This window comes from Armigeres subalbatus, chromosome 2, assembly GCF_024139115.2.
Source record: "Armigeres subalbatus isolate Guangzhou_Male chromosome 2, GZ_Asu_2, whole genome shotgun sequence".
In the NCBI taxonomy this organism is placed as follows: Eukaryota; Metazoa; Arthropoda; class Insecta; order Diptera; family Culicidae; genus Armigeres; species Armigeres subalbatus.
In genome coordinates this window covers 276,962,434-276,974,758 of record NC_085140.1, presented here as the reverse complement: position 1 = coordinate 276,974,758, position 12,325 = coordinate 276,962,434, and the positions used below count along the sequence as shown (strand labels likewise).

General features: G+C 39.1%; 2 protein-coding genes across 2 annotated transcripts in view; one reads left to right on the top strand and one right to left on the bottom strand.

The window, feature by feature from the left end:
• Window positions 1-1,703: 1,703 nt before the first annotated feature.
• The window catches only part of LOC134209746 (uncharacterized), a 64,210-nt gene continuing 53,588 nt past the window's right edge, over window positions 1,704-12,325 (bottom strand). The window contains exons 3-4 of the mRNA XM_062685761.1: window positions 2,184-2,291; window positions 1,704-2,119 (exon numbers count right to left, since the gene is read on the bottom strand). Of these exons, the coding sequence (XP_062541745.1) occupies window positions 1,704-2,119; window positions 2,184-2,291 (524 nt within the window). The remainder of the gene's footprint in view (window positions 2,120-2,183; window positions 2,292-12,325) is intronic.
• Window positions 8,215-12,325, top strand: part of LOC134212280 (protein gustavus-like) — a 748,069-nt gene continuing 743,958 nt past the window's right edge. Inside the window, exon 1 of the mRNA XM_062689991.1 lies at window positions 8,215-8,652. The gene's annotated coding sequence lies outside the window, so the exon portion shown is untranslated. The remainder of the gene's footprint in view (window positions 8,653-12,325) is intronic.

Genomic DNA, 12,325 nt, shown 5'->3' with positions numbered 1-12,325 from the left:
ACACAGAAAAGGGATCGGAAATGATAAATAAATAATTTTCCAGCGCGTTTCTCAATATGTTTGCTTATTTTGTTGCATCTAACTGGTTCTTAGCTACTTCTTATTTTCTGAATTAACTCAAACTTAACTAAGCTTAGTGATTTAAGTAAAATTAAAAATTACTATCATCAGAATCGTTTCCAATGTGACAAATAAGCAATATATCTATTCGGAAATTATTGAGCTGGCACTTTCAATTCTAATCTGATTTATTCGTAAAATGAGACGAAGTTTTAAATACAGAAAAGGAATATATCAATCGTGCAAAGGCTCTAATAATAATTTGTAATTAGCATGTCATATCAGAAAAATAAAGTCTGTACAATAAAGAGAACAATGAAGTTCATAGCCTTTACTCTTCTCAATTAATAATTATTCTATTTACAATTTATATCTTTGATCAATATTCTGGACTGTACAGATGTCGAGATGTTTTCCGTCCATCAGCATGAAAACTTGCTGATAAAAAAAATCATAAATTCGTGTGGACCATTGACATTTGACTTTACCCCCTCCCTAACTAAATATATTGGATTTCTCGAAAAAAAAACCTTTAACAATGAATTTTTTAAAAATGTTGGCCCGTTTCATATTCGCTAATTCTGCGACAATATAGATTTTCATCATAAGATGAAATGTCTGTTTACAATATGTTAATATTATCGGATACTTCAATGTCTAATATAATAGGCGTATTTGTAAACAGGTTTTATTGCGCTTATTATCAGATGACTATTTCTGTTTAAATTGAGCTAATGTGGCGTTAGTATAATCGGACAGTACATTGTCGTCAGGATTACTGGATGTGTAAACGGGCCATCCCCATCAAATACCTATATCAAAAGCGCTTTTGCTTCGCGTTGCTTATACAAAGCGGAACTTTCGTCATGGAACGCTTTGAAGAAACAGAAATGCTCGCGCTTTACTCTTCTCTTTCGATTTTGTTCCGATCGCGCTCTCTTCACCGAATCGCGCATGCGCTGTTTGAAGCGGTTCTCGATAGGCACCAAACCGTGCACTGCCTGCGAGGAACGCTTTGACTACCTATACATCGCCGATTGCAGTTAGAGCAGATGATCCACACATACAAAATAATGCGTGTATGATGCATGACAAAACGTTCTCGGCTGAAAGTTCCGTGTTGATACAACATGTGCGGTCGGTGGGTCGGTTCGGTATCGTAGAGAAAAATATAACGCGTCCCCATCGCAGCATTTGGTTGCCTCACATCACATGCCGCCTATAAAAAACATGCATATTTTCCGTTTATGTATCTAATAGTCAAATTTGCATGAAACATCTTTCAAATGCACATAATTCAAATATATGCTTGGATTAGATAGACAAGAAATCTATCTAGAATTTAAATGTTGGGGATAAAATTGCAACATGTGCAGTGCACAGGTTGCACATGCGGACGCGACGCCTCTGGTAAACAGGCTCTGGCTGCTGTTGCATCTTTTGCATGGACGACGAGTCTGAAATGATGTATAGATAATCAATCCTCTGAATAGTTCTGGACATGTCATTACTGTTCAACTGTCTAGTCATGACAGTAGCACAAATAATCAGATATCGTAAAAAAAGTGTTTTACTTACCAATTATTACAGCGTTAGTGGCTATTCCGCTATGTTGTTGAATAACTGGACGGGACTTTTAGGGACTACGTGGGTGGGTGGTTGAACATTGTTGCATCAGCAGATGTTTGCACGACTGTTTGATAAGGCAGCACTTGGGCTCCTACAATTCCTCCGGTAGTCTCATGAGTTACCATTGATGGGGACGACTGTTGATTGTTGAATTGTTGCTGTGATAAAAATTTGCTGGATGGTGCTGGCAGTATTACAGGGCCCAGTTTTATTACTTGGGGTTGAGCTTGTATCGGTTGTGTCATCTGAGAACCAGTGAGTATTGGCTGTGATGTCATTACCGTTTCCTTCGGAATCCGTTGTACATTCATTTGTACGTCTTCTCTGGAAGGATCATCCGTTTCCTGACATCCTATTTCCGATGCAAGTGAAGCGCATACAGAAGATTTCAGGCTATGTTGTCGACTCTCATTGGATGATTGTTGGATAGCTGTTATCAAAGAAAATATCATGATTTGCATGACTAGAATACCATCTTAATTTTATTTTCTTACCTGCAAACATAGCTTCATAGTCTTTGGTTTTGGCCTGTGCTGGCTTTTTCTGCGGTTTCAACTTTTTTCTCTTTCCTTCCACATCTGAGACTTCCTTTTGGCAAGGGGCTGTCCACAAACCACGTAGACCGAAATTTTACATTTTCAAACCCCTCCCTCCCCCTAGTAGACTTTTGTAGACTTTTCCGAAACCCCTCCCCCACCCCTTGAAGTCTACGTAGACTTTTCCAAATTTTACAAAATATCATATGTGATTGGACAATCAAAATCGGATTCAAATTTAATCCTCAACTCCTGAAACCATATCCCAAAGTCAATTAATTAAATTTCTCTTGGATCCCACTCCTCCTAGAGGTGTGCACCACCGCTGCCGACACGTTTGCATCGGCACCCCACTGCTTAAAATCTGTCACGCATCTGACCTATAGCTCACCACGCCGGTTCAAATTTGTAGAAACCCGAAGAATTTTCAGAATTTTGAAAAATTTCGAGTTGAACGAGAATGTCAAGTCTACATTCCAATAAGTTTTTCGTGGAATTTTTCGTAGAAGATCCCGCTGGATAAGCTTCCAAGCTTCCCGGTTAAATTTCAAAGAACTCTTCGTGAAAATTCCGATGCTTTTCTTTAAAATTACATGCAATATCAAACTGAATAACCATCCGTTGAAATCCCAAGAATTTTCTTCTAAATTCCAAAACTATTCCGAGTAAATTTCCGTGAAAATTTAGAATTATTTCCCGAGGTAATTTTAAGTTTAAATGAACATTCCGAAATATTTCCCGTGGAACTTAAGAAAGGATTCCTACGTTCTTGCAGATTTAGAAAATTTTCCTGAGGAAGTTTAAAAAACAACCTATAGACATTCCAAAGACTTTTCCGAATAATTTGCGGTGGAAATTATAGAAAATTTTCAGTTGTAATTTTGGTGAATTTCTCGTAAAAATTTAAAATGATTTTTCCTGAAAATACAAAGGCTTTCTCACAAAAATTGCATTTTTTTTGCGGAAACTCAAAGAGTTTTGGTGAGAAATTCAAATAATTTCTCGTGAAAATTTTCAATAGCCTCTTTAGAAATTCCACAGATTTTCCATCGATTATTCCAAAGAATTCGCATTAGTACTTCCGAAAAAATTGCCGCGAAACATACGAAGAATTTCCCATCGACATTTCGAAGAATTTGGCTTATCTATCCAAAAAATTCCTCGCGAAAATTTCTAAGAATTACCGAAATTAAAAAAAAATCTCGGGGACTTCCCAGAAAATCTCCAGTGAGGGTTTTCTCGCGGAAATTTCGGTGAATTCGTTGAAGTGCGACATAATTTTTCGTGAGAATTCTAAAGAATCACTTGTAGTTTCTAAAGAAGTTCCTTACGAAAATCAAAAGATATTCTAGTAGAATCTGCAATAAAATCCAAGTGGAAATTTTGAAATTTTTACGAAAGTTTTTATAGAATACTCAACACAGAAAAATTTTCTGGGGAAATCCATATAGTTTTGAATCATTGTTCAGAATATTACATCAGTAAAATTCATTAGTTTTTTCTACAGAAATTCAAGAGTCAAAGTCTTGTAAAAAATCTTGGAAAATCCTAAAAAAAATCAAACAATAGTGAACTTTGCACATAGCTGCTGTATAAGTTGTTTTCAAAAAAAAAAATAAAAAATAAAAAAAGTCTGCGTAGACTTTTGGTATACCCCTCCGTCCCCCTTCGTAGACTAACGTAGACTTTTTCAAAACCCCTCCCTCCCCCTCAAGAGTCTACGTGGTTTATGGACAGCCCCCAAGTTCATCGGCCGCTTTCTCAGCCGCTTCAAAATTGCGGAACCGCTTCCCGATTATAACAGGAATCCGCCTAGAAGCACCATGAAACTCCGTACCATTGACGCGCAAGTTCTCTATCTTCTCGTTTGGAAGTTTTGGCCAGAGTATATTGCCACTTTTAATCCACGATACAGGAACCGCAAGGACTTGGAACTTCTTATTTTCAATGAATTGAATCACTGCGAACATTTTATCTGAATTTGATAGTTAACACTTACTTCAATTGCGAACAAAACTTTTTTATGATGTTGTTATGATTTACTTGTCATTCCAAAACAGTGGTGCCAGAAATTAAGAAACATGCAAATTTTAGTTTTATGAGAATGTTTTATCAAAGCAAACAAAACTGGAAAAACCAAATGTTGGACAAGGCAAAATATTGTACTTAAGTGTCTGTGAAGTGAATATATTACGTTTATTTTACGTTTATATGCGTATATTTTCGTTATATTCAATATGAAGTAGCATAGTATAAAAATGCTGATAATTGTGATAGTTGTCAACACTGTTAATGGTTATAAAAATTAGATCGTATATCCCAACGTTTAGTATCGTATTAATCCATGTTGAATATGTAAAACATTCAATCAAATCGTATTCTCCTAAATTTTCAACTGATGACGATGGAATAATCGTAATCAGTGGCGTAGCCACGGGGGTGGTTTTGGACATAACCCCCCCCCCAGAGACAACATTTTTAGAAGGAATTTTTTTTTTCGAAAAAAATAATGTTCAGAAACCACCCCCCCCCACCCCTTTTCAGGCTACGCCACTGATTGTAATATATCAGAAAACACATCGCCAGTTTATTAATATAATGTTATTGATAATTGAATAATTTGGTAGTCCATGATATGAATTAAATAGCATAAGGGTGTAAAAATAACGAACATATGATTAAAAACAGTTGGCCTACAAACATTTTGGTTAATTTTTAGTAAAGTTTTGTATAAAATAAAGTCGTTTATCACTATGGGAAGTCGTAATACATATTTTTTTAACGTCCTGCATGTGTTCAACAAATATTGGTCAGATCGTAAAAACAAATCCGTTTTTTTCGAAATCGTATATCATGTGAAAGATTATTTCAATCATGTATATGGCCTCCACTTTGGTGCGTATATGGGAATTTAGTGCAATCAGTACGATTTGTTTGATGGTATATTTGAATGCATTGTCCGTTTGTAACTTCAATATACCAGCAAAATTGTTAGCTGGGTATGTAACAAAAGTTATATTTTTTTTAATGCTGCGGCAACAAAATATGGGAAATTAAAGACAAATTTTGCACCGGGACGCGGCACCGTAAATGATGAAATCATATCGACAAGAATATAACATGAAAGGTTTTGCTGATCTCATAGAACTATTCTAGACCAACATTTGAAAGGGCGTAACAGCCAAAATTCATTCCTTCTGATTCTTCGTCTACATATAGAGCTATGTATGTGGACGAAGAATCAGAAGGATTGAAACTTTGGCTGTTACGCCCTTTTCAAATGTTGGTCTAGTATTGATCTGAACTTCAGAATGATTTAGAAAAACTTAGAGATCTATAGTACCTTATTTGAAAATGTAAGGGATGACAAAATTTCTGCTCAACGAACGTACTAGAATATTTACTAGTGGAAGAATATAACATTCTTCTGAAACACATTTTCCCCAAAAGAACAGCCGCGATGACCGATATCACCTTCCAACGAGCTCTAATTTATTGTACTTTTTATACTGAAAACTAATTGTGCAGCAACATTTTATCACCACTGAAACAAAATGAATTGATCTGCCTTGTGGCTAGAAATAGAATAAAACAATCAGAACAACTTTCATTTACCCATGATAGATCTAGTAAAACAAGATTTAAATCAGGTATATTTGGTACTAGTACGATGTCAATAACTGGTATGGAGGTCTGAAAAAATGTCGCATAATGTCGAGGCAAAACACAAGGACACTGGTCTACAATATACCATGCGTTTCCCCTCTGTAACCGTGCCCATGAGAGATAGGCACGAATGCAAGCAACCAGAAAAGGTAAGAGTTCTTCCTTTTGTGACTTTATTTTCCTTTTATTATTGCCTTTTTTATGGCAGGATCACCGTTAGGGTGATTAATCTGTTTTTTTAATCAACTTTTCTTCCAATTTATCATCGCACAATTAAGTCGGGTTTGGTTGCAGCGACTTAAATATGACTTGATTTGATCATCCATAAGGCACAGAAATTTACTTCTCATAAAACACAATTCCATTAAATTCCACCCCTTGATTAAACCTGTGACAGATACGTATTTCGATCTCAGCAATAAGGCCGTCTTCGGTGTCTCGTACTTGACCAACTCGAGACAAGTACGAGATACTGAAGACGGCCTTACTGTTGAGGTCGAAATGCATATCTGTCAAAGGTTCAATCAAGTGGTGAATTAAATGGAATTGTGCGAAGTCTACTTATGACATGTAAAGACATTCCACAAAAAGCATAAAATAATTTTCTTATCAAAATCACAGAAATTTGATCATAACAAGTGTGTTGCTCGGGAATAAACTAAAGCACCGTACATTTACTCATTCATATACGCATTTCAACCGGCATTCCATTTGTATACATTAACATAACGTGGATCTGCATTTTTTTCTTAGCGTTTTCATTCAGCCTCAAAAATTCAACGAGTAGTGATAGCTCCATCGCAGCTCTATATTCTGTTTCCTTTTAACATCAAATCCATGTCCAAGTGCTTCGAGAACTTTTTTCTCTTTCGAATCTTTTGGTCACCATGATCACTACTGCAAAAATATCATTAGACTAAGAAGCAGATGAATTTAAATTCAAATCCATTGCTTTCGACGATTATTTCAGACAACCGTAACGTAACGTAGCTTCCCTGTTGGTAATCGTTTGAAGCAATAGCCAACATGTACTGCCTGATAGAACTTTCTGGGTTTGTGACAATTATGCCGCGTGAAAATGCTCATAATGGCGGCGAGTTTTATTTTTCGAGGATCATTTCGAATGAAAATTTCTGGTGCAATCCAAAAATTTAAAGTTTCGACTACTGTTCCACTTAATTTTGCATTTTTGCATTCGAAGGGTCGAAAACAGTGGAAGTCTTCGACTTGTTTACATTTAGCGAATCACCTCCACATTTTCTTGGGCACGTGCCTGGCAAAAAGCGTTCAACGTATGTATATGAATGGATCTCAATGCATATTGTGAGTAAGCTAACATCTCCAGTTTGAGTTGCATTTCTTGTTTGCTAAATAGATCGCGCTTGAAAGCGCCGCTCGTATTCCAAGAAATGTCAACAATTGGTAGCCGGGAATTCATAATCATCTTTCCTATGCTTTCAGTCTTCAAATACACCTAACAAACAAATCTGTATATTTTAGTTTTTTTTTGTTTTACAGCGTATAAAAGAACAAGAATGTGTTTGGCAATGATATGCTTCTCGGTGTCTGTGGTGACCTTATAAACATCTTCATTGAAAAATAAAGCTTATCCGGACTCCTTTGCTAGAGACCCGTTAAACATCTGATATATAGGAACAGAATATACATATGTAGTTCCTATTGATTCCCATTTTCCGCTCTTCTAACTAAGTAGTTCTTCGCACACCTCCACTGGAGCTGTCTAGCCGTTGCCGCATAGCATCGCTCAATCATCTAATCTAGCGAGCAATCTCAGTTCGCTTGATCTACTTTAGATTTGGTCTAGAAATGCGCGCGAGAAATAACGTAAACAATCTGGTCTGCCCAGTTGCATTAGTTGCACATTTTTGAGGCTTGGTTTAGATAGTAAATAGAATTGGAATTTATGCCCCGTTCTTCAATTGATTTAACAAAAGTATAAAAGTATAAAATCTATCTTAATTCATGCGATGGAGGCAGATTTCTATACATTCAATTTGTATTCAAGTCAAGTGAGTTCCTTAATCCACTTGAACTGTCCTACTCAGTCTAAATAACTTTGTACGACGTTGCAATGATGACGATTCGATTGAACTTCTGCCTACAAACAGCAAGGCAAAAAACGTCAGCGACCTTCTCCTTTGGATGCAAATGGTTCATTGCAACGGATGCAACTACGCGTGATATAATTTTGCATTCTAATTCGCATTATTCATTTCCAGCCGTGCGCAGCAGCACCCGTATTTATTGATACGTTCATATTTTGTTTTCGATTTCATTTCAGTGTAAACTGTGCCACCCGATTGACTCAACAGTTGTGACTGGATCCGATTCCGAACGATACGAAAGGAAACCCCGGAATTCACATCATCCATAGTGCTGGTGCCACTGAAGTGCGCAAACGTTTGCTAGGTTTCCGAAGCACCAAACTGATTCTTATTCAGTGGAGAACGTCTTGTGTAGCAGCCGAAAGTTTTTCCAGTTTCAAGTTTTTGCGGAGAACGTGACTGCCCCGCCGGCCGTTGGGTGTTGTGGGCTTCTTGTGCGGTGAGAAGTTTGTGCTTTATGCGCGTTTATTCTGAAAGCAAGCCGGTTTTCATATTTGCAGAAACAACAGCTGAGAGAGCTCGTTCCGTGTGCTAGAGAAACCAGAAAACGTGATTGTGTGTGAAGGAATATCATAAAAGTTGATTGTGATTAAAGTTACGCTAACAGTCTAACACACATTGTTGCTGCGTGCAAGGTACAGTGTTTTGTGGGGCCCGAATTTATGTTTGAAAATGTGACACCGACAAATGATTGATTTTAGAGGTTTATGAGTTATTAGATTTTTTTGGAATATGAACTATAACATAACATAAATTCTCAATCTACGTTTTTCTGAACAATTATTTGTTTACAAAACAGTTGAGATTTAGGTGAACTTCACCAAAAACTGCAATTAATTTTAAGTGTTTTTTTGATCTATTGAAAAATTTGTAACAAAAACAAAGGTGCTTCAAACTTTGAAAATTGAAAATGAAGATATGCGTGATTATGCAAAACACCAACATCAAATGAGGCTTGCGAATTTGTCCTTGTTGATTTGTTGTTTCTATTTAAAAATGAGAAAATTTCCGTTAAAAATTAAAGTGAAAGCACATAGGGAGTTAGTGCTAGTAATGGACCCCTTAACGACGGAAACTTACTACAATCGCTTCGCTAGAGTAAGACTAATGACAAATTGCCATTCTGCAGCACTAGATGACAAGCAACAGGTATCAGCATCGCGTTTCGTACATAACACATGGTAAAACATTCATTTTTACTACTAAAATATGTATTTTAAAATTATGTAGCCAGGTTGCCTATTATGGCCATAATACGCAACATCGAGTTTGTTTACATACGTATTATGGTCCCCCCATTTGATTTACATGTTCCATTTCCACATGTTCCTGTTGCCTATTATGGACCCCTCTTCTGTGCTAGTAATGGACCCTCTAGTGCGTTTACATTCATAAATTAGTTAATATAACTAAATTTCAGTCTCCCAGTGCAAAACAATTGTATGGAACTACTACCCTGATAAGTGAAGCAACTTTATCCTATGGAAGTTTGCAGGAAATTGTAGATTCAAGCGTAAACTCTCGGTTTTTGTTCGGGGGTCCATTATACGCACGGGGTCCATTACTAGCACTCACTCCCTATAATTAATTTGTCAAATTATAGAACTTATATATTTTATTTAAATGTTCCTTTGCCTCTCTTCAGCATTTTCAGGGAGTATTAATGAAAAAATTACAGCAGAATTTGCCAAACAGCTGAAAATTTTGCATTTTTTCTCTCTTCATTAATTTTTTTCACTCTCAACTTCATCAATCACTTGAAGAGCACAGGGCATAAATAAATATTTGCTACTTATGTCTATTAGTTTGCATTGTGTAATCTGTGCCACTCGATTGATTCGACAGTTCTGACTGAATCCGATTCCAAACGACACGAAAGGAAACCCCGGCATTCACATCATCCATAAGCGCGCCTTATCCTTTCTTTAAAATACAGCACAGTGTACGAAGGGCTGCGGAACAAATATCGAAAAGACAAAACGTCGAATTATCAAATTTTGAAATCTTCAATCCAATCTACCTGATCGAAACAAAATGCTCGGTTGCTTCGTTGCAAGAGGATTGGAAGCATCCTTCTACGCATCTCGGCTGCCTTCTTCGAAGCAGCTCGACCGCCTCCTTTCAAGAGGCTCGGAAGCCTCCTTTCAAGAGGCTCGGAAGCCTCCTTTCAAGAGGCTCGGAAGCCTCCTTTCAAGAGGCTCGGAAGCCTCCTTTCAAGAGGCTCGGAAGCCTCCTTTCAAGAGGCTCAAGTCTCCTTTCAAGAGGCTCAGGAAGCCTCCTTTCAAGAGGCCTCAAGCCTCCTTTCAAGAGGCCTCAGGAAGCCTCCTTTCAAGAGGCCTCAAGCCTCCTTTCAAGAGGCCTCAAGCCTCCTTTCAAGAGGCCTAAAAGCCTACTTTAAAGAGGCTCGGAAGCCTCCTTTAAAGAGGCCTGGAAGCCTCCTTTCAAGAGGCCCGGAAGCCTCCTTCAAGAGGCCTGGAAGCCTCCTTTCAAGAGACCTGGAAGCATCCTTTCAAGAGGCCTGGAAGCACCCTTTCAAGAGGCCTGGAAGCCTCCTTTCAAGAGGCCTGGAAGCCTCCTTTAAGAGGCTCGGAAGCCTCCTTCAAGAGGCCTGGAAGCCTCCTTTCAAGAGGCCTGGAAGCCTCCTTTCAAGAGGCTCAAGCCTCCTTCAAGAGGCCCAGAAGCCTCCTTCAAGAGGCCTGGAAGCCTCCTTTCAAGAGGCTCAGAAGCCTCCTTTCAAGAGGCTCAGGAAGCCTCCTTTCAAGAGGCCTCAAGCCTCCTTCAAGAGGCTCAAGCCTCCTTTCAAGAGGCCTGGAAGCCTCCTTTCAAGAGGCTCAGAAGCCTTCTTTCAAGAGGCTCAGAAGCCTCCTTTCAAGAGGCTCAAGCCTCCTTCAAGAGGCTCAGAAGCCTCCTTCAAGAGGCCTCAGAAGCCTCCTTTCAAGAGGCCCGGAAGCCTCCTTTCAAGAGGCTCGGAAGCCTCCTTTCAAGAGGCTCAGAAGCCTCCTTCAAGAGGCTCAGAAGCCTCCTTCAAAGGCTCGGAAGCCTCCTTTCAAGAGGCTCCAGCCTCCTTCAAGAGGCCTGGAAGCCTCCTTTCAAGAGGCCTGGAAGCCTCCTTCAAGAGGCTCAAAAACCTCATTTCGAGATGCTCGGAAGCCTCCTTTCAAGTGGCCCGGAAGCCTCCTTTCAAGAGGCCCAGCCTCCTTTCAAGAGGCCCCAGCCTCCTTTCAAGAGGCCTCGGAAGCCTCCTTTCAAGAGGCCTGGAAGCCTCCTTTCAAGAGGCCTGGAAGCCTCCTTTCAAGAGGCTCAGAAGTCTCCTTTCAAGAGGCGCAGATGCCTCCTTTCAAGAGGCGCGGAAGCCTCCTTTCAAGAGGCACAGAAGCCTCCTGTCAAGAAGCTCAGAAGCCTCCTTTCAAGAGGCCTGGAAGCCTCCTTTCAAGAGGCCTGGAAGCCTCCTTCCAAGAGGCTCGGAAGCCTCTTTCAAGAGGCTCGGAAGCCTCCTTTCAAGAGGCTCGGAAGCCTCCTTTCAAGAGGCTCGGAAGCCTTCTTTCAAGAGGCTCGGAAGTCTTCTTTCAAGAGGCTCGGAAGCCTCCTTTCAAGAGGTTCGGAAGCCTCCTTTCAAGAGGTTCGGAAGCCTCGGAAGCCTTCAAGGAGCCTAGCTGACCATGATGGAAAATGTTGGAAGCGAACTGACAGTATTGCGATGCTCGTAATCTCTATATTCAGCGGGCCTCCGGGAAACTATTGGGGTGTTACTTCCTTCTGCTTGAAACAATGTTATTCGAGCTTTATTTATTATTATTTATTATTTAATTCGAAGCGCTTTATAGCCACGAATTTGGTGCAGTTTACTTCTTTTTTCGTTCGGAGCATGGACTTTGCAAGGCAGGTGATGCTGCATATATGGATTTGAAGTTATCTTTGGATACTGTGGATCACGGCATTGTACTTGTCATTCTGAAGTGACTTGGATGAAGCATCGTCAAGGAGCGTGGTCTGACCCTACTTGCGAAATCGTTCAGTAAGTGTAAAAATATATTGTTTGGAAGCAGAACTGTTATCCAATAACTCTGAAGTTCCGCAAGGCAGAAACCTTTGGCTACTTTTTTTTCATTTTCATAAATGATGGCTCCCTGCTGTGAATCTATGACAAAAAAAAATTGAAAGGACAATAGGTCGAAAAGACAAAATGTCAAAAGACAAAAGGTCGAAAGGACAGAAGATCTAGAAGACAAAACGACGAAAGGGACAGAAGGTCGCAAGGACAAAAGGTCGAAAAGAACAAAGGTCGAAAGTGACAAAAAATCGAATGGA